Source organism: Pavona decussata, unplaced genomic scaffold (assembly GCF_977016875.1).
Source record: "Pavona decussata unplaced genomic scaffold, jaPavDecu1.1 SCAFFOLD_199, whole genome shotgun sequence".
Lineage (NCBI taxonomy): Eukaryota > Metazoa > Cnidaria > Anthozoa > Scleractinia > Agariciidae > Pavona > Pavona decussata.
The window spans coordinates 327,554-347,774 of record NW_028145607.1 but is presented as its reverse complement, the minus strand read 5'-3'; the positions used below and the strand labels follow the sequence as shown (position 1 = coordinate 347,774).

The following is a 20,221-nucleotide window of genomic DNA, read 5'->3' as shown; positions in this document are numbered from 1 at the left end:
CTTTTAAAACTTTAATTAGTATTTCTTTAATTGACTATAAATTGCTTGGTTGTAATTGCCTATCCAGATGTAGGTTGGGCCTCGAGCAAACCAGGTCTTTAACTGTTTAAGATGACTCCGAAGATACCCTTGATTTTGGTGAGTACAAGCTAAATGTGTAACTTCATTCTATGTAACTTCAATCTATATATTCCTATTCATTTAAAACGGTTTACCAGTCTTGCCTAAAAAATGGCAGTGCTAATTTCACTTTTATTCAAATTTTCCTACTGTTTTGCTCTTTAAGTTCACTCGACGACTCTACTCATAAAATAAAATCCCCTAGCCCTTTCCAGTTGGTTTGTAGTCTCAATAGCTGTGGCCACACTGCGAAATTAAAAAATGCTTTCGCCTTTTGATAACGCTATAGGAATAAACCAACTTTATTGGAGAGTTCAGTTTATTATTACCGCTCTTTCAAGTACACCGCGATGTGATACGTGTTCGCCTATATGGCTTGTAAAGTAAAATTCTCTTGGATCTCTCCATCATGACGGTTCTACTTTAATTTTCTTCTCTCAAGCAGTTTAAGGCCTGGGTTTGAAGGGTGTTCAGAAATTATGAATGATTCCCTATATCTTCGGTTTCTCTGCCTAGAACAGGATGAAATTTTCCCTGAATATTAAACTTGATGTTTTCTTTTGCCTTAACGTATAATTTTGATCACGTGACACATCACGTGACCAAAAAATGAAAATTACGTAAATCGGCGATATGGCGGCGAATTTTCTTTATATAGATAACTGAATTAGTGTTTCCGAAGCCGATTTTAAATAGTTAACTTTCTACGTCATGAGGAATGACTGTCCTTAAGTTTTTAAATTGGAGAAATTAACAATCAAAGGTTGAATTGTGGACTAAAAAATGACCTTTGTGCTGATAATTGTTTTTGGAGAACAATGGACGATCATTCCAAACGTGAAGCAATGGAGATATTTAATCTTTTTTAGAAACGCGTTTTTGTTTGATGTTTTCTCTTAAAACCGTCGCCTACCTGTCAAATCTTTGCTTTTTCACAAAACCGATCACGTGACATGTCACGTGATCTATAGCACTACTTACTATGCTTAGAAATTTTCAGAATGATAAGATCTTTTTATCTTCCAAATTTCAGTTCAGTGCCATTGAATTTGTTAAAGTTATCTAGAATAAACCATTTTTCCTCTTAAAAGCCCTTAAGCCAGGCCTTAAACTGCTTGAGTCTTCAGTCTTTTGATTTTTCTTCACCGACTGTCCCTCCGGTGCATGGCTAAGTAAATCCTCTCTTTAGCTGTCTTGATTTTCTGTCTCCCTCGTTCATCCATAACTAGCGCGAGCTTGCGCTTTATAGCCCTATCGGTTTTACCTCTGCCTGATAAAAAAAACGTCACTCGATGGATTCTGATTATTGAAATTGTGTTTGGAGACTTTCGATGCGGTTGTCGCTAAAAACTCACCATTAATTGCAACTGACTTAAAAAAAAGTTCAAAGAACGATTAAGTTCTCTACAAAATCGCAATCAACTTTTATGGCGGTAATAAAAAACAATTTATCTGGGGTACTCTTTTAAAATGACGTCAAGTAAGATTTAACTAGCGATTTAGTTTCAACGGCCATTAATACGACAGCCAAATTATGGTAGAAAGTTACGCGTTTTAAAAGCTGAAATTACATCATTTGTTGGCGAGGAAGACAGAAGTATTCTAATTACTCCAAGTCACGCAGTTTGCAAACATCCATAATGTGACTTTATTTATTCTTATTCTTCTTCTTCTTCTTCTTCTTCTTCTTCTTCTTCTTCTTCTTATTATTATTATTATTTGCGGTGCTTCAGCATCAGACGTGTCTAAAACCTTGAAGATAGAACAAATACTTGCAAGCTACTGTAACTTCTGTATCGATTGAAACCACAACAACCAGGTATTTCGGCAGAACATTTAATTTTGTAGCAGAGCAGATTTAACACATGATTTAAGCAATAGAGGACTTTTTATGTGTTTACATAGACTCATCTAAACACGAGGGGGGTTGGGAGAATTCTAGACAGTTATCCAACCCGAGACGCAGTCGAGGTTAGCATAACTTTCGAGAATTCTCCTAACTCCCCGTGTGTTTAGATGAGGCTATGTAAACACGGGAAAAAAAGTCCTCTATTGCTTTTATAAAATATTTCTAAAAAAATAATTCGACATATGAAGGGAAATTTTGTTTATTTATTTCTTGATCGAAATAGATGTTCTCAGTACACGCTCTGGACAATCATATTTGCTACTAGCCAATGAAAACGCGCATCTGCCAATACATGAACCAATCAAAATTTGCGTTGTAAAAGTCAAAATCAAGTTGAAATTAGTGACAAGCGTTAGCGAGCCCCGTGTGGATGACGGCGATTTCAGCTTTGAATTCTCGTAAATCTTACAGAAAAATACCGAACATTCGGTGAAAACTAGAAGAAATGTTCAAAATATACGATTCTGTAAGAAAAGAACTTCAAGATGAGGAGTTAATTTAAGCTGAAAATGAATGTCACTGTGCGTGGTCGCTCTTGAAAGTTACGTGAACTTGCCCGAATGGCTGAGAAGTCGAATCGCACATCGTGCCTTGTGAATTTTTGCTGTTTAGGAATCATAGCACAAGCAGCGGATCCAGACTGTGAAGTTGTTGCTGGTAATAGTAATCGTAACAGTAGATTATTACGCTGAGAAAGTCTCAGAGAATATACATTTTATACAAATTTGACAGCCAAAACACGGCAACCGACCGTACAAAGTTTGATTTGAAACATTTATAGTCTGCAGCATACAGTTTTGTGTTCGTTTTCGTGTACATTTTTTGAATAAAGAATGTCTTTTAGAGAATTTTATTGTGGTACTCAGATGCAAAAATTACCTTGAAAAACGTTTACTGCGTATTTGCTGCATATTTTGTCTTCTTCACTTGGGCTCCCTCGACGAGGTCGTCTAGCGAGGCAGGCAAAGCGCTGTGGTTCTTCTTTCTTTTGCTTTTTTCCCCTCGGGCTCAGGGGGGAGGAGATAGGCAAGCCCCGATCACAATTTTGGGAAAATTTTCTCCATTTCCTTAACAGCTGTACTTGAAATTACTTTGCGAGTCTTGCGAAAGCTTTGAAATGTTTTCAAATTGTGCCGGGAGACACAGAAAGCGTGACGTCACAACCGTGTTTACATACTCTCATCTAAACACACCTATCGACCAATGAGAGTGCGCGTTCTATCTCAAATATTTTTTAATGATACATGCTATTCTAAAATTTTAATGCCAAACCGCCAAACCAAAGTTAATTAGCACTTCCGTTTGGCGGCGTCAAAAATTAAAGTTTCATTTCCCGCCAATTCTTGATTCAGTCAAATGACAGTTTCAACAGCAGAGGGCCGCGATAATGAACCCAAAACAGAACGGGTGTTTATCTACAATTTACAGTACGGTACCACTTTTTAATGGGTCCGTACCATATCTTGCCGGTCGTGTAAACGTCCGGTGAAACAATTTTTTTTTTCACATTAAGAATACCTTTTATCTTTAAAACGCAATCTATGGAAGGGCTCATTTATCCGGTGGCGCAAGGATCGATTTTAACTTAATCTTGAGTTAAGCAGGATATTTCTCGCTTTGTCGCAACAGTGTGAGCATAGTAACAAAATAAATTTCTCCAACGGTTAGACATAAATATGGAATTAAAAAGACTTAGCAAGTTTATTTGAAGTGTCAGTTCACGAGCAACAAATTGCAAAATGTCGAGCGATAGCATGCGTTAAAAAAATGTTGGGAGAAAAGGGTGAAGGGTTGCTTCAGGGGAAGAGGATCAAAATTAGAACAACTATTTTCCCGTTTTGTTTTGTCTGTCTTTGTTGTATCATTTATTAGACTGTCGTTTTGAGCAAAGTTCAGATTCCAGATGAAGCCAGTTCTAACGTTTATCAGTGTCGGTATGATTTGCTATCATCTCATCATTTGTTATAGAAATGAACTTCAGCAATGCTCCTTAGGTTTTGAAAGTTTTTTTTACTGCCAAAGGGAAAGTCTCCAGTTTATCTTAAGCTCAGCATATATTTTTTTCAATTGCTTTGCAGGCATTGCTTTTTCTGTGTGGCTTTGTCGCCAATCTCCCAACAGCTTCCTGTCTGAGATGTTATCAATGTCTTGACTATCCAGGTTCAAGTCAGCCCTGCAGTAACCCTTCCGTGCTTCAATGTGACAACTCATTCGACTCTTGTTTGTCTGGAGTCCTTACAGCAGAGATCTCTGGAACACTTTTCACAACAGCGATAAAAAACTGCTCCATTTCCCAGTTGCATTGCAATGAAAGCCTTGTTTGTGGGCAAGCGAACAGCTCAATAGCCATCGTCAATGGAACCCTCCTGGCATGTTCTGTAAACTGCTGCTATGGTGATCTGTGTAATTATGGTGGAGCTGGTAAAAATCGACGGCTTGCCTCTTTATATCAATTCATTTATATAAGCACTTAACTATTTATACATAAATACCAGAGTATGCAGGAAGATTTAATGGACTGATAAACGAAAGGAAATGGAGGACAAAAAATGAGAACAAACTAATTGGATTGGAACGAGTTAAGCAAGTGATCATTTCACGTGATCGTTTACCAAAAAAGAAAAACAATGTTTACCCTTTTATATTCACTCAACAGATACTTTTCGAAATGAGAAAAAGAAAGAAAGAGTATATAGGAAATAGTATATAAAGAAATGGTGCTGACAGAGTGCGTTGACGTAACCCAAAAATAATAACTTGGTATGCGATTCTAAAAAAAATGGAAAAAAGAACTACCTTTATTGAATTTTCCATAAAGTTTTTATTTGTTTATAATTTTTCAAAACATAAGTTAACCATTTTGCAGCTGTCATCAGTTGTCCCACAATGTAAAAATAAATAAATAAATAAATAAATAAATAAATAAACATTTTTTAACTAGAGTAACACTTAACAGTCTGTTACGACTAACAAACCTGTGGTCCTCAGATTCGAATTAGAATTTAGAAATGGTGGTTTATGAGAAGGGAAAATCGGAGGGCGAGAGCCAACAACAAACTCAACCCACATATAAAGCAGAGTCAGGGAATCAAACCCGAGCCTCATTGGTGGGAGGAGAGTGCTCTCACCACTGCGCCATCACTGCTTCATCCTCCCCCCAATGAAATGAAAAAGTTGCGGTTCGATGAGGAATTCACCATCCAGGTGGTCACGGGTGTTCTCGGTCATTTAAGAAATGCTTTATTTCAATGAAAACTGGTTCACCTAAATCTCCAATGTTGTTTTTAAATCCTTCTTTGCAGGAAACGTCACAATGCCTCCTTGGACAAACCCACCGATAATAACAAGACCACCGTTCACTACTCAGAGTCCATCTCAAGGTAACAGATGACGGTATATCTTTTTCTTTTCTCAGGGCGCTATCTGCATGGTGACACATGCACGATTAACAATTATCCCACGAACGCGCGTTGCATTCAAAATGAGAGATAGCCAACGAGGCGCGCAGCACAAATTTGGTTATAATAATCTCGTGTCCAACGAATGCTTGTGGTGTAGTTGTTTTATTGAAAACAGGAACGAAAAATTGAGGTGATTTAATGATATATTTTTTTCTCACTGACGGCTAGTTACCATATTTGTGGGGCATGGTATAATGGCTCATACCCTACGGTTGCTAAACCAATCAAAATCCTTAGAATGCTTTGACTATTAAGTCAGTTTCTAATAACCCTGGCAATTCCCATTCTGACTTAGGAAAAAAGAAAAATACATAGAATATCAGTTCACGATAGAACACAGTTCCTTGTATTCTGACCAAACGTTTTATTCTGCCGACCGAAGGCAGAATAAAAGTAATACGATTCTGGTTGTTTGGTTTTTTTTTTATTATTCCCTTTTCGAAAAAGGTATGGGTAACTAAAGAACAAGCATACCCTCTATTCCGTGTAATCTTTATGTGCATCAAAAATGTGGAAAGTGCTCGGCTGCAGTTTTATCTCCTCTGCCAACAACATGGTCAATCATTAGTTACCGTTCTACTTGAAGTCCCGCTTACCTTTACCCCAACTGTAGATTCAATGAATAGGGCTAGAAAAGTAATTTTGAATTTTTTAACATAATCTGGTTAACAACTCCTCAACAATAAATAGTTCATCTCCGAGTTGCTATTAACCTCATTGCGAAAGTGATGCTAAGCGCCAGGATTTTCATACGAAAATTAGTTTAATTTGCACGTTAATGAAAATACAAAACTAAGCACGAAGCTTCTCTTTCATAATGAGGTTCAAAGCAACTCGGAAATGGCCTATTCACACTGCTATTTCGTTTGACTAATGATCCAATACTTTAGCTGTTACTAGTCCACCACTGCTTGTTCAAAAAAAAGTATTTCAAAATTCCTAGTTTTGCTATGCAAATTACCACTGGAGTACAAATGGTTTTGTACTCCAGATTTCGTGTGTTTAAATTTCCTTCACAGGGTCAGCAAGCCAGGGGAAGTAGTAGAACAGAACAGTAGCCCTCACGGCAATCAAGAAAAATAATTTTATTCCATAACTGACTGACTGACTGACTGACTGACTGACTGAATGACTGACTGACTGACTGACTGACTGACTGACTCTGACTGACTGACTGACTAACTGACTGACTAACTAACTAACTGACTTACTGATTCACTGACTGACTGACTGACTGACTGCTTGACTGACTGACTGACTGACTGACGGACTGACGGACTGACGGACTGACGGACTGACGGACTGACGGACTGACGGACTGACTGACTGACTGGCTGACTGACTGACTGATTGACTGACTAACTAACTAACTGACTCACTGACTGACTGACTAAGCTACTTCACCTAATTTTTAACTGATTTAATTTAAAAATACGAAAGGAAGCCGTCAAAATCTAACTCAGCTATTTTCCAACATTTAATCTTACTATATTCGCGGCTTAAAAATATATATGTCTACTTTGGCAGGATGTGGTGAGGTTGTCAACAACGTATTGAAAAGTCCCGGGTATCCAAGCAACTATCCAAACAACATGGACTGTGTTCATTCGGTTTATATTCCACACGGCATGGCCATGAACATTTACTTCTACGATTTTGATATGGAATCTCATTATTCTTGTAGGTAGGCAACAATCGCAACACTTTGTAGAGTGTGCATTACTTAATTTGGTCTCTCTTGCATAATAATATGAAGCATTTTTAAACTAGTGTTTAGGAGCGGTACCTCCTTTTATCAGCGCGCGTGCATTCTGCGCATGTCGGGATAATCCTAGAAACTCTGATTTCTTGAGGACGCCCCTACTAATTTCAAGTTTTTTTTTTGCGTCTTTTAACTTTGTGAGGAAAGGAAATGTTAGCAGGGACCATAAAATCCAGAAAGGAAATTGGGGAGGACTACACATTTTCAGAGACAATAAGGCTTCATTTTGGAAAAATAATTTTATATTTTGTATTTTGGAGCTTTGTTGAATTATTATTGCTTAATTATCGCTTAAAAATTAGTTGTTATCCCCAGTGTCGTGTTTGGATTTCAATAGCCCTTGCTAAGACTACTTTTGTGGCATAGCCATAACCTGGGCAAAAATACAATTGAAATAAGAGGCACTGTCGTTCATCGGAATAAAAGTAAACAAACTTTTAGCACCAACGTGACGTCACAACTTGGAATTCAGCATAAAACTAGAGCCAGTCCTCTGACCATTTTTGACAGCAAAATAGCCCAACTTTGAGCGTTCGTAAAATCCACATTCTTTACCTCAGTACTCTAAAACGTCGGAATCGTATATTTCAAAGTGCAAATTTTACAACTACGCAAAAACAATTTTCGCTTCATAGGCACTTTAAAACAAAATGCAGTAAACTTCAACATAAATATACAAACGCGGAGAATTTAATGAAACAATTATTCCATTCTCGCGTGTTGGGTATGAGATTGGTTATAGCCAACTCGGCGCTTCGCGCCTCATTGGCTATTTACCATCCAATATCCAACTCATTCATATCCAACGCTGGTTATAGACAACTCGGCGCTTCGCGCCTCGTTGGCTATTTACCATCTCATATCCAACGCGCGCTCGTGGAATAATTGTTAAATATAACCCAGTTTTCGTGCATCCGACAGCTAAGAATTAGATGAATTACAAATGTCCAAACACATTCGAATTGTTATAACAACCAATAAGAAAATAACTCTGTGAAACAATCTCGTCACTTTAAGGATAACACAGTTTTGTGCGTAATCTCATGTCATCTTGTGACACTTCATGTCATGTCATGTTATGTCGTCTTTACTCTCTTTATTTATCAGCTCATGTCAAGTCATGTCACCCTATCTCATTATTTGTCCGTTCTTGTCATGTATTGTATATCATTATTTGTCAGTTCATGTCAAGTTATGTCATCTTTTCTCATTATTTGTCATTTCATGCCACGTTAGGTCACCGTATCTTATTATTTGTCAGTTCAGGCCATGTCATGTCACCTTATTTCATTATTCGTCAGTTCATGTCAAGTTTTGTCATCTTATCTCATTATTTGTCAGTTCATGTCAAGTTATGTCATCTTATCTCATTATTTGTCATTTCATACCACGTTAGGTCATCGTATCTTATTATTTGTCAGTTCAGGCCATGTCATGTCATCTTATCTCGTTATTTGTCAGTTCATGCCAAGTCATGTCATCTTATCTCATTATGTGCCATTCCATGCGATGCCATGTCATCTTGTCTCATTACTTGACAGTTCATATGTCAAGCCACATCATCTTATCTCATTATTTCCCACTTCATGCCATGTCATGTTATATTATATCATTATTTGCCATTTCATGCCATGTCATGTTATCTTATCTCATTATTTGTCAATCCATGTCATGTCATGTCAACTTATCTCATTATTTGTCAATTCGTGCCATGTCATGTCATCTTATCTCATTATTTGTCATTTCATGGCATGCCATGTCATCTTATCTCATTATTTGTCAGTTCATGCCAAGTCATGTCATCTTGTCTTATTATTTGTCAGCTTATGTCAAGTTATGTCATCTTATCTCATTATTTGTCATTTCATACCACGTTAGGTCATCGTATCTCATTATGTGTCAGTTCATGTCAAGTTATGTCATCTTAACTCATTATTTGTTAGTTCATGTTAAATCATGTCATCTTATTATATTAAATGGGATCCTTCACTTTCGTCATGCCATGTCATGTCATGTCACCTCATCTCATCTCATCTCATATAAATAAACTAAAGAAGCGCATTCTTGTTTACAGTTATGACTATTTGAGGATTTCCAATGAGAATAACCAGACTGCAGGTACATACTGTGGCCAGCGGTCTGGACATAATGTCCGTGTCACTGGACGCTATGCTGTGATATACGTTCACTCAGACGGCAGTGTCACACGCAGAGGCTTCAAGTTATTTTTCTCGCCTGTTAATCTCGGTAAGTACAGCGAGTTAGATAAAATTTTATTCAAATAGTCACCATTCATAATATCAGTTTTTCAAATTTACTCTTTAATGAATTTTTTCCTAAATGATGGATTGCTTGTTGGGATAAAATAAAGCTAGCGTTGGTTTGCATCTAGGATATCATGTGAACAATAGAATACTTTCGACGAGGCGGCCAGAATATCGGATGACAGTTCATCCAGGGAAATGTTATGTTCTAAAAAAAAAATATTAGCGAAGCTTTGGGGGAGCAGACGCTATACCACTTTTTAAACTAGCTTATATTTGTTTAAGAACATCAAATTTCTATGAGGTAACTATCAGCCCAATGTCTCTCGAGAGAAAAACTACTATTTAAATAGTGTCTCTCGGTGGATGAATACTTTTTTTGCAAGTTACGTGCATGATCACATAAAACTAACCTGACTCGAAAAAACAAATGGTGGTAAATTATAACTTGCAATAGTACGATATTATATATAAAATTTCTTAGATACTTCATCGCCCATCTTTAAATTGTTAGGAAAACTTCATCAAATTCTCAGAAGTTCTACATCGTGTGAATTCTCTTTTTAAAATGCTGGGAATTATAGAAGAAAATATTTAGAATGCTGCAAGTGATTAATAGATCCTCGTATCGGATGCCTTTTCCCTAAAATAATGGATATCACAAGGGAAAAATTTTTTACTACTTTGTTTTATTCATTTAAGGAATAAACTTTGCTGATCCGATTGCTTGAATCAGTGTGATTTAATTATATCCCAGTGAACTGTAACATACAAATTGTGCATCGGATCAGGATTAAAATACAAGGCGGTTTACCATTTCTCAGAGCTAGCAGGCATAAGTGATTAGTTTGGAAGTGCAAAACACTTGATTTACAACAAGTCTTCTATCTCTATATATTTATGCCCTCAATAAACTGATTCTTAACAGCAAACGCTACTTTGCCTCCACCGACACACCCACCGACAACACGAAGACCACCGATCAGCCTGACACCAAGCCAGGCACCAGGTAAGATATGATTTGTATGTTTGAAGAACAATATTACTAGAATTAGGTTTCAGTCAAATCAGTTTAGGTGTACACTTTTCAGCAATCTCCAAATACAAATTGCGAGTCGAAAAGGAATTAAATGTGAGGGGATTTACCAAAGGGGTTTAATCGGCGCTAAGTGTTGAGAGGCCATTTATGAAAAGTTGGTGCACGAGGAAGGTTTCGCTAGCTCTTGTCTTCTCTTGTGGTGATCAGCATTCAGATGTCATGCTGAAAAATAATATTATCGTGCTCGTCACGTATGTATATTTTCCCCTAAAACCTTGATAACACCTTGTGTTACAGCGGTTACCAATAACACGCTACCTACGGCATTCAAAATAGTCGGATAAAGTTGGGTTTTGGTGGACGTCAATCAAAGAACAGCCATTGAAATTATTTTGAATTCTGACAACATTCCAAGGTAACCTTGCAAGAAACTAAGAATTTTGCGTCGCTAAGAGAAGGTAATTAAATTAAATTGATTCTCCAGCCAGATCAGGCGCAAATAAAGGGTATTTTTGAATTAAAAATTTCGATTTTCACTGCACTTGATAATTTGCTCACTTGCACGCATCGCTGACTTAATTGTCAGGTGTAGCGATTTCAAATGTATCATAAGAAAATACGGCTTCGTCTAAACAATGCGTATTTTTTAGATAACCTGTCTTGAAAATTAACTTTCATAAAGTTTAACCATCCGTCAGCAGATAAAACTGTCAATTTCTTCTTTCTGTTGCCTTGAAATGTTCTCAGAATTCAAAACAATTTTAACGGCTTTTCTTTGATTGACGTCCACCAAAACGCAACTTTTATCGGAGTCTTTCGAAGGCGATAGGTCGCGTGTTATTGGTAACCGCTGTAATAGAAGAAAATCATAACGTCGTTTGTCGATGTTTGACTCGAAGTGTTGGATTAAGCGATTTAAAGATTCTATTACACAACTGTTTTGGAGTGAGATATTTCTTTCCTGATATAAGGTGGGACATTGAATAACAACACCTCGTTTTAATTTTATGTAAGCAGTTACACAATACTAGACCTATACATTCACTAAATTATACTCAGTACCTTTTCATATTATTTTTCGCAGACTTGAGTGTCTTAAATTTAAAATTAAATGTAAAGTGAATGGTATTTTAGACTGTGCGAAGAAACAAAATTTCTACTGAATCAGTTAATCAAAAAAGCAAGCGATCAATCAATCAACCAATGGACAAAATAATGCGAGTACTCCCCCTTACTCAGGTCGTACACGGTCAGTATACAAAGTCACAGTGAGAAAATACAAGGACGTAGAATCATGAACGTAGAAGGAGAAAATATCAGACAGTTGTACACTTGTATGATAATTTTTCGTATGCACAGCATAACGCAGAAATTATGTACTGTTGATTCTGGCTGTCCATTACACAGTCGTTTATGATTATCAATCGTTAATCATATAGGTCAGAAAAGCTCTCCTTGCAAGTTATGTATATCAGTGGACTCATTTTACCACCTCTCATTTGGTATTTCATGCAATGATATCATCAGTGAGATGATCAAAACGTGACAGAAAAACCTAAGAAATAACTTCTGCACATAAAACTTACTGTCTTACAATCCTTGTTGAATATTTGACATCACTATTATTCCTACGTTTCAACGTGATTTAAGGTAGAAACATTTTTCAATGCGTTGCTCGACCCACTATTTAATTATAAAATATCTATTATAAAGGGCTTAAAATGCACTCTTTTTTTTTTCGCTGATCTTTAATGTTACTATAGCGGTTGTTAAATTTCTGCTTTGATAGGATGTGGTGCCGTTGTCAACAACGTGCTGAAAAGTCCCGGATATCCAAGTAGCTATCCAACCAACATGGACTGTGTCTACCGGGTTTATATTCCACACGGCATGGCTATGAACATTTACTTCTACGATTTTCTCCTGGAATTTGGGTCAAATTGCGGGTAGGAAACTAATGAATCGGTTTTTAGTATATACATTGCTATTTTCATTGAGAATCGTAAAATTAAATAAAATAGTCCAGATCAATTACTCTGACCATTCAGGAGACACGTTAATGTTAACATCGCAACCAATCAAAAATTGAGGGAATATATGTATCTATCACAAAGCGCGGAAAAACGTGTGCAAGCAAGTGAGAATATGGTTTGGTTTTACTTCTCATTAAAGTGGCATGACTTTCGCTAACAGTTTCTATCCCCGATTGAAAACCATTCTCAAGCATGTTACGGCATGGCTCATTCTTTACTTAAGACCCCCCTCCAGCCCCCCCCCCCCCGAATTTAAATATCGATGTCTTTTTAATCCCCAGAGTTGTCATAACTTTGTAATGGACGTATTACAGCGACCATAAATTCCTTGAGGCATAAGAATAGTGGTCACGTGTTTGATGGCGTCACAATTGTTCTCAAAAACAATTGTCAAACAGGGCAAGAATGGTTCAATGTGACTCGGAGCTTAGCATGTGTGTTTATAGCTTGTATCATATAGTAACTGAATCTTTCCTAGATAGAATCGGTTTTGATTTTATTTTAAAAGTTTAAGAAGTTTAATAAGTCACGTGACCTATTTTGTAAAATATTCCGTTAACTAAATATTAAAGTCAACCATTCAGGACAGATTCATGTAAGGCATAACCATATAGTAAGAAAAACGTTCTAATCGATATTCATCATATGTAAACTCGGCGCCCCATTTTCTATTTTCTGTTTGGGCAAAGAAAGAATCGTAACCGGTCACGTGACATCTATTTTCAAGACCCGAGGTTAGAATTGAATTAAAGTCATCAAGTTCTGTGTCGCTATCAAATGTTTGGTGATGTTTCAGTAAATTTCTGCGGAGTAATACCCAGATATGGCCTTGAGCCAAGACTTAACATGCTTGAGATTCTATAAAAATTTAAAAACTGAGTGAAAGAAATTGATTTTGCAATGAATTTGCTTTAACGCGCTGTCAATCGTTAAAAAAAATCACTTGAACCATTTTGTCAACCAATAAAGAGTAAAAAATAAGCTTATCACGTTTTCTAGCGCTTGGGATTAATCGATTGTGTTAAACTATGCTCTTATTTTGAATAGCTCACAGATACAACTTTATTTTGAATTATAAATACTACCCTAAAGTTATTCAGACAACCCCAACTATTAAGATAACCTACATCAATCTAATTACCCTGAAAGTAACTAACTGAATAACATTAGTAAAAACAGTGGGAGGTTGTTTGTTCGTACCACAAAGCTTTGAATAATAACACCGTAATGTCCCTAAAGACCTTGACAGATATTTTTCTGTCCTTAAGGTTACCCGATACCTTCAGAGGTGTCTCGCGTTTTAGCGATGTAGCGCGTCCAGTTTAAACTGTAGATACCTAAACCCCTATATCAAATTAAAGCTTATTGAGCTGGCTATCAAACTATACCAAGAATTTTGAAATAAAATGAATTGTCGAATTTTTCACGACCTCTAATTGCGAGCGTCCGAATCACCTTTTTAAAGCTACAAGTCAAAGTGAATTTTGTTTTTTGCTAATTTAATTTGCTCCTCAGTTTCCGGACCCAAAGCGCTAAAAAACGTGTCTGCGTTTTGCCATATTCAATCGCAGTGAAAAGTTATAGAGCATTTTCGAAATAGGATGAAAGAAATGTGGAGTAATCGCACAAAAATCGCTCTCGGAGAAAAAAATATTTTGAAAGAAAAAATTCGCAGACAGGTTTATGTTGTTTATATGTGAAACTAGCTACTGTCCAAATTTGAAGGCAAACGAACAAATTTCTTTTGAGTTTTAGCTCTTTGAAGTGGCTCCTCCAAGTGAAAAAAATTTATTCGAGAAAACAACGCTAAAAATTCGGCAATCCATTTTATTTCAAAATTCTTGATTTAGTTGGATAGCCAGCTCTATAAGCTTTAATTTGATATAAGGGTTCAGGTATCTACAGTTTAAACCGGACGCGCTACATCGCTTGGACGCGAGACACCTCTGAAGACACCTCTGAAGGAAGGTACCGGGTAACCTTAAGAAGTGCATGAATAAGTTTGATTACTTAGGCCCAGTTCAGACGCCGAACTTTTCATGAGCCGAACTTAATTCAAATTAAGGTCGGCCCAAATCACGAAAATCCCGCCTTTTGATTCAGACGCCGAACTTAATTAGCCGTACTTAATTTACTTGAAGTAAAACCAATCGAAATGTTAGCCGTTTTTCTTTTCTTTTTTATTTTTTTTAGTTGAAATACGTTATAATAATTTATGCATTAGGTTCGGCTCATGAAAAGTTCGGCGTCTGAACCAAAGCCGTTCCAAAGCCGAAATTCCCGGCTGAGCCGTTCCAAATTGAAACAGCCGTTCTCAACTGATTCAGACGCCGAACTTTTCATGTACTTAATTCGAGGTATTAGGTTCGGCTCATGAAAAGTTCGGCGTCTGAACCGGGCCTTAGTTTACGAAATGTTGCTGATTAGAGAGTTAACACCACCCCTCAATTTCCAATCGGACTCAATTCAAGCAAAACTATTTGCGTGACATTACATACTCAGCCATTATGTTATTTTTTTGTGAACTATTTCTGACATTGACTTTGATAATGGCGTCATGACGACTCCAAACCGTTTTTCGGTTTTATCGTTTATTTCCACTTGTACATGTAGCGTAAAAACTTGAATATACACCTGAGGCGCTTATTTTAAATTTTGGATTTCAGTTTCTATTTTAGTAGTTTTTGAGCTGGATAACTGAAGGTTTTTGAGCTGGATAACTGAAGGTTTTTTCTTTAAAACTTTAAAAACTTTAAAAAGGCTTAAAGTGACCTTCTTTGCTCTCCATCAGTTTTCCCAGGCACTTTTTAAAGACATAGAAGGGGAAGCAAACTGAAGATTTCCAGACTTATAGGGGCGCTTACTCCAGGGTTTCCATCACGTGACTTGATGTCATCTTATCTTATCAAGTCGTGTTGACTCGTGTTATGTCATGTCATCTAATATCAATGAACTAAACAAGCAAGTTTTTCTTGTCTGTAGCTTCGACTACTTACGAATTTCCAAGGGGAATAACCAGACCGTAGGTACATACTGTGGGGCGCAGTCTGGTCGGAATATCAGTGTCACTGGACGATATGCTGTGCTAACCTTTCACTCAGATAGCAGTTTCGCGCCCAGGGGATACAAGTTACTTTTCTCGTTTTTCCGTCTCGGTAAGTACAAAGAGTCGGAGCAAATTTTATCGAAATAGTGTCTATAGTAAATAAAGATTTGCTATTCAGTTACTAATTATTGTTCTTAATCCAAACAAAGGGATTTTTTTCTTATGATAAATTATAATTTACTGATTAAAATCTACACCTCCTTATTCGACAAAAATGGAAAGGTCATGTGGAAAAAAGTGGGCGCGGATATTTAGTAAAAAAAATCTCCTTTCGGATGCTGCTATATCGAAGGATATTGCGCATACGAGAAGGCTTGTACTAGAAATGCGCATTCTGCTTAGAAGTGAAATTTCGAGGATACGCTGCTTTTATAGAAACCCCTAAAACTACATAACATTGTAAAGCTAATTACGTGTAACTTTAGAACTAATCTGAAATAAACGCTTTCGGTTTTGTAGTCGAGAACAATCTCGGAAACGTGTGCTGTGTGCTGTGAGTGCATTTCTTGCCCCCCATATTAATGCAAATATCCCAGCAAACTAGACTATATCAACCAGGAGATAATAGGCTAACAGGGCGTTGTAAAATCTATTGTAAAACTTTCAACGAGTCTAAGGTGCAAGAGACTTACAGTGTTTGGTGCATTTTTGTGTGATGAACATTCTCGCCAGTTTGTTAAAATTTGATAAATTTAAGACACCTTTTCATTTATTTGAATGGAGGGAATACTCGTGAAAACTAACCCTAAGTAGTTGGCCTCCAAACGTTTGCACAGTTTCCCCACCCCAAAACAGCAGTTGTCAACGAGGTCAGGCCGCCGAACAATGGAAAACACAGGAAAACCCTACAAAGACTCATCTTCTATCTGTGAAGTTGGGAAGTAAGGAATCATCGAGTTTGGATTCGAGTTCGAGTTGGACTTAATCTTCCAGTTGGATTTCGAGTTAAAGTTCGAGTTTGAATTCGATTTTTGAGATCAGGACCACGTGGTCAGAAGCATGATTAGCGCCTTCCGTGTTTTTTCCCGCCTCCCTTACAGTTCATGTCTTTTTTGCTATTCGAAATCAATCTCTGATAATGTAATTCTCGCTTTTTCTGTACACATGTAATGGCTTTTCGTCGTTGTTATTGTTCTTGTGTGATTGGCGTTTGTTTTGTCTCAGGACGAATCTTTTGTGGTATTTCTCATCCATAGATAATTCCTCAACGGTTATCGTCTAACAATACCACGTGACATGCTTTATCCAATGAATTTGCGCGCAAATTCAGTGACGGGTTATGAAAGAAGATACCACTCGTCTGATTTTTATAACTTTGCCAGTTGTTTTCTTTTTTCACGACACGTAAAAAGGAGGAACATAACAGTTTCAAATTAGTAATGTTGTGATGCAATTGAGTAAAATACATTTATTTTATTTCGTTTTTAAATCGATTCTTACAACAGTAAACGCCACTTTGCCTCCGCCGACAAACTCACCAACCACGAGCAGACCAACCTACCCGACACCGAGTCAAGCACCAGGTAATAGATAAATTGAATTTTTGAAGTATATATCACTAGAGTTAGGATTTCAATGCAACGTTAAAAGAAAGTTTCAAACTGTTATAAATTCTAAGAATTTTTCAAAAATTTTGCACCTTTTTCGAAAAAAGCGCGCTAGGTGCATTCTAAGTTAATTAATATAACTTTACTAAGACAAGTTTTTCTCTGCAAAGCATTCTATTCCTGATGCAACTTATGACACCGTAACAAAGCTATACATTAATTAATTTATACTCTTTGTGCTGATTTTTGCAGTTTTAGCATGATAAAATTGAATTTATAGTGGACATTTTTTTGTAATTTACTTGAGAGGAAAGTATCCATATTCAGTTTAAAAACTACATAACGCTTATTCAAAAATAAATGTCTACGTAATCCAACAGGATGTGGTGCCGTTGTCAACAACGTACTGAAAAGTCCCGGATATCCAGGCTCCTATCCAAACAACATGCACTGTGTTTATCGGGTACAAATTCCACCCGGCATGGCCGTGAAGATTTACTTTTCCTATTTTAGGCTGGAGAGTCATTCATATTGCAGGTAAAAAATTATCAAATTAGTGTTTACGGTATACATTACTTAACCTGTATGCATGGTAATGGGCGGTTCCAACTTTTCCCTTATATGATGGATAAAAGATATATATTAAATACTACTCGAAAAAACGTTATTGAGACATCTCCAAACAACAAAGTTACTTGTTAGTCTCATTACACTAAAAGTAACTATTTTTCTTTAGACTCCTTCACCTGTTTGTTTGTTTGTTTGTTTGTTGTTGTTGTTGTTGTTGTCAATGTTTTGATCTGCGGATCAGAATCAAATCAATAACTAGACTGCCTTGTCATTTATTGCCAAGACACGCATGTGATAAACTAGTTTTGCATGCATGTGATATGATTTTCTACTCTTCGCGCCTGTCTGTTCTTAATGCTGGCCTGCATAATTATCGGTTGATTTGGAACCTTTGCGGTTTTACTACACAAATTGATAGATAAGCTGTTGATAAGGTTTTTTTGTCTGTGTCATTGCATTTGCATATGATTGATTATTAGGCCATGGCCATGGGTTACTTTAGCAATGTTGTCGACTAGTCATTATATAGTTTAATGTAAGTTATTGTAATGCTTGCTTTACTTTAATGCATATATATGTGTACTTATTTGTTTGTAATTGCCCCTGCTTCTGTAACTCAGTAATCATATGATAATTAATGTGACTTTGTCTCATCTTACCTTATCAGGTTCTGTTAGCTGATGTACATGTCATTTAAGGTTATGTTATCAAATCATAGATGAACCAAAATAATACGTCTTTCTTGTTTGCAGGTATGACTACTTGAGGATTTCCAATGATAATTACCAGACCGTAGGTACATACTGTGGGGCGCAGTCTGGACGGAATATCAGTGTCACTGGACGGTATGCTGTGCTAACCTTTCACTCAGACGGCAGTGATACGTACAGGGGATACAAACTAGATTTCTATCTTGTTGCTCTCGGTAAGTACAAAGAATTGGACGAAATTTTATCGAAATGGTCTCCATTTCCAAATTATATTAATTTACTATGATAAATTATAATTCACCGATTAAAATCGACGTGCTTTTATTGGACAAACAGTCACACATCACGTGGTACAAAATTGCGCGCGCATATTTAGTAAATAAACCCCTTCTGGCGACTGCTGCATCGGAGGATATTTCGCATGGCAAAAGGATTGTCCGAAAAATGCAAGTTTGGTTGAGAGGCGAGAGTTCGAGAACAACTGTGAAATTTTAAGAACAATCTTTAAGGTTATTCCAAACCTTCACCGTTGTTCCTGAAAAAAAAAAAAACAACAACAACTCATATGCACGCTGCTTTTATAGAAACCCTTGAAAGCTATATATCTCTGTAACGCTTACAAACTGTAGAATCAACTGAAAATAATGCTTTCGGTGTTGAAGGCAATCAAAAGCCATGAAACGCAAAACTAACAGTGTGTATTTTGACTGCATTAACAGTCCTCACATTAGGTAGATATCTCAACAAACTGGAATATATCACTAGGGAGATTATGGGTTAACAAATTGTGCCAGTCCTTTCCAATATTTCCGGTGGTTTATCAGAAAAACTTCTGTAAAGTTTGACAATTAAATATTTTTCAACGAGTCTAGAGCAATGACACCACAAGAAACCTATTTCGAATTTTGCAAGAGCGTAAAATCCGTTTATTTTATTTCATTTTTAAATCGATTCTTACAACAGTAAACGCCACTTTGCCTCCGCCGACAAACCCACCAACCACGAGCAGACCAACCTACCCGACACCGAGTCAAGCACCAGGTAATAGATAAATTGAATTTTTGAAGTATATATCACTAGAGTTAGGTTTCCAATGTAACGTCACACTTGTCAAACATTTTGACATAGAAATTAAGCGACGCTAAGGAATTAAATCTTATGGAGCTCACCAGCGCCGGTCAGCTTAAAAATGCACTATTTTAGTAAAAAAAAAAAAAAAAAAAGAAAAGAAAAGAAAAGAAAAAGAAAAAAAGGTTCACCTAATTCTCCATTAATGTAGTTCGTAACAATCGTCTTCACACCAAACGTTACAAAGCGTCCTTGGACAAACCTATCGACATTATATAACGCTTATTTAAAAATAAATGTCTACGAAATCCAACAGGATGTGGTGCCGTTGTCAACAACGTATTGAAAAGTCCCGGATATCCAGGCCACTATCCCCACAACATGGACTGTGTTTATCGGGTACAAATTCCACCCGGCATGGCCGTGAAGATTTACTTTTCCTATTTTAGGCTGGAGAGTGAATCATCTTGCAGGTAAAAAATTATCAAATTAGTGTTTACGGTATACATTACTTAACCTGTATGCATGGTAATGGGCGGTTCCAACTCTTCCCTTATTTTGTCTACATTTACTATGATGGATAAAAAAGGTATAACTTTTAAAGACTACTCGAAAAAAAGTTATTGAGACAT

At 36.8% G+C, this 20,221-nt stretch overlaps 1 protein-coding gene across 6 annotated transcripts in view; it reads left to right on the top strand.

Moving 5' to 3' along the window:
- Positions 1-20,221, top strand: part of LOC146461335 (uncharacterized) — a 38,417-nt gene continuing 18,196 nt past the window's right edge. For 2 of the 6 annotated variants that reach the window (XM_085086973.1, XM_085086972.1), the window contains exons 1-13: positions 1-138; positions 4,108-4,450; positions 5,332-5,409; positions 7,018-7,174; positions 9,327-9,499; positions 10,445-10,525; positions 12,345-12,501; positions 15,571-15,743; positions 17,140-17,217; positions 17,622-17,778; positions 18,564-18,736; positions 19,485-19,562; positions 19,906-20,062. In XM_085086973.1, coding sequence (XP_084943099.1) covers positions 112-138; positions 4,108-4,450; positions 5,332-5,409; positions 7,018-7,174; positions 9,327-9,499; positions 10,445-10,525; positions 12,345-12,501; positions 15,571-15,743; positions 17,140-17,217; positions 17,622-17,778; positions 18,564-18,736; positions 19,485-19,562; positions 19,906-20,062 — 1,832 coding nt within the window. In that variant the 5' untranslated portion in view covers positions 1-111. The remainder of the gene's footprint in view (positions 139-4,107; positions 4,451-5,331; positions 5,410-7,017; positions 7,175-9,326; positions 9,500-10,444; positions 10,526-12,344; positions 12,502-15,570; positions 15,744-17,139; positions 17,218-17,621; positions 17,779-18,563; positions 18,737-19,484; positions 19,563-19,905; positions 20,063-20,221) is intronic. The other 4 variants (XM_085086978.1, XM_085086974.1, XM_085086976.1 and 1 more) reach the window with 4 other exon arrangements.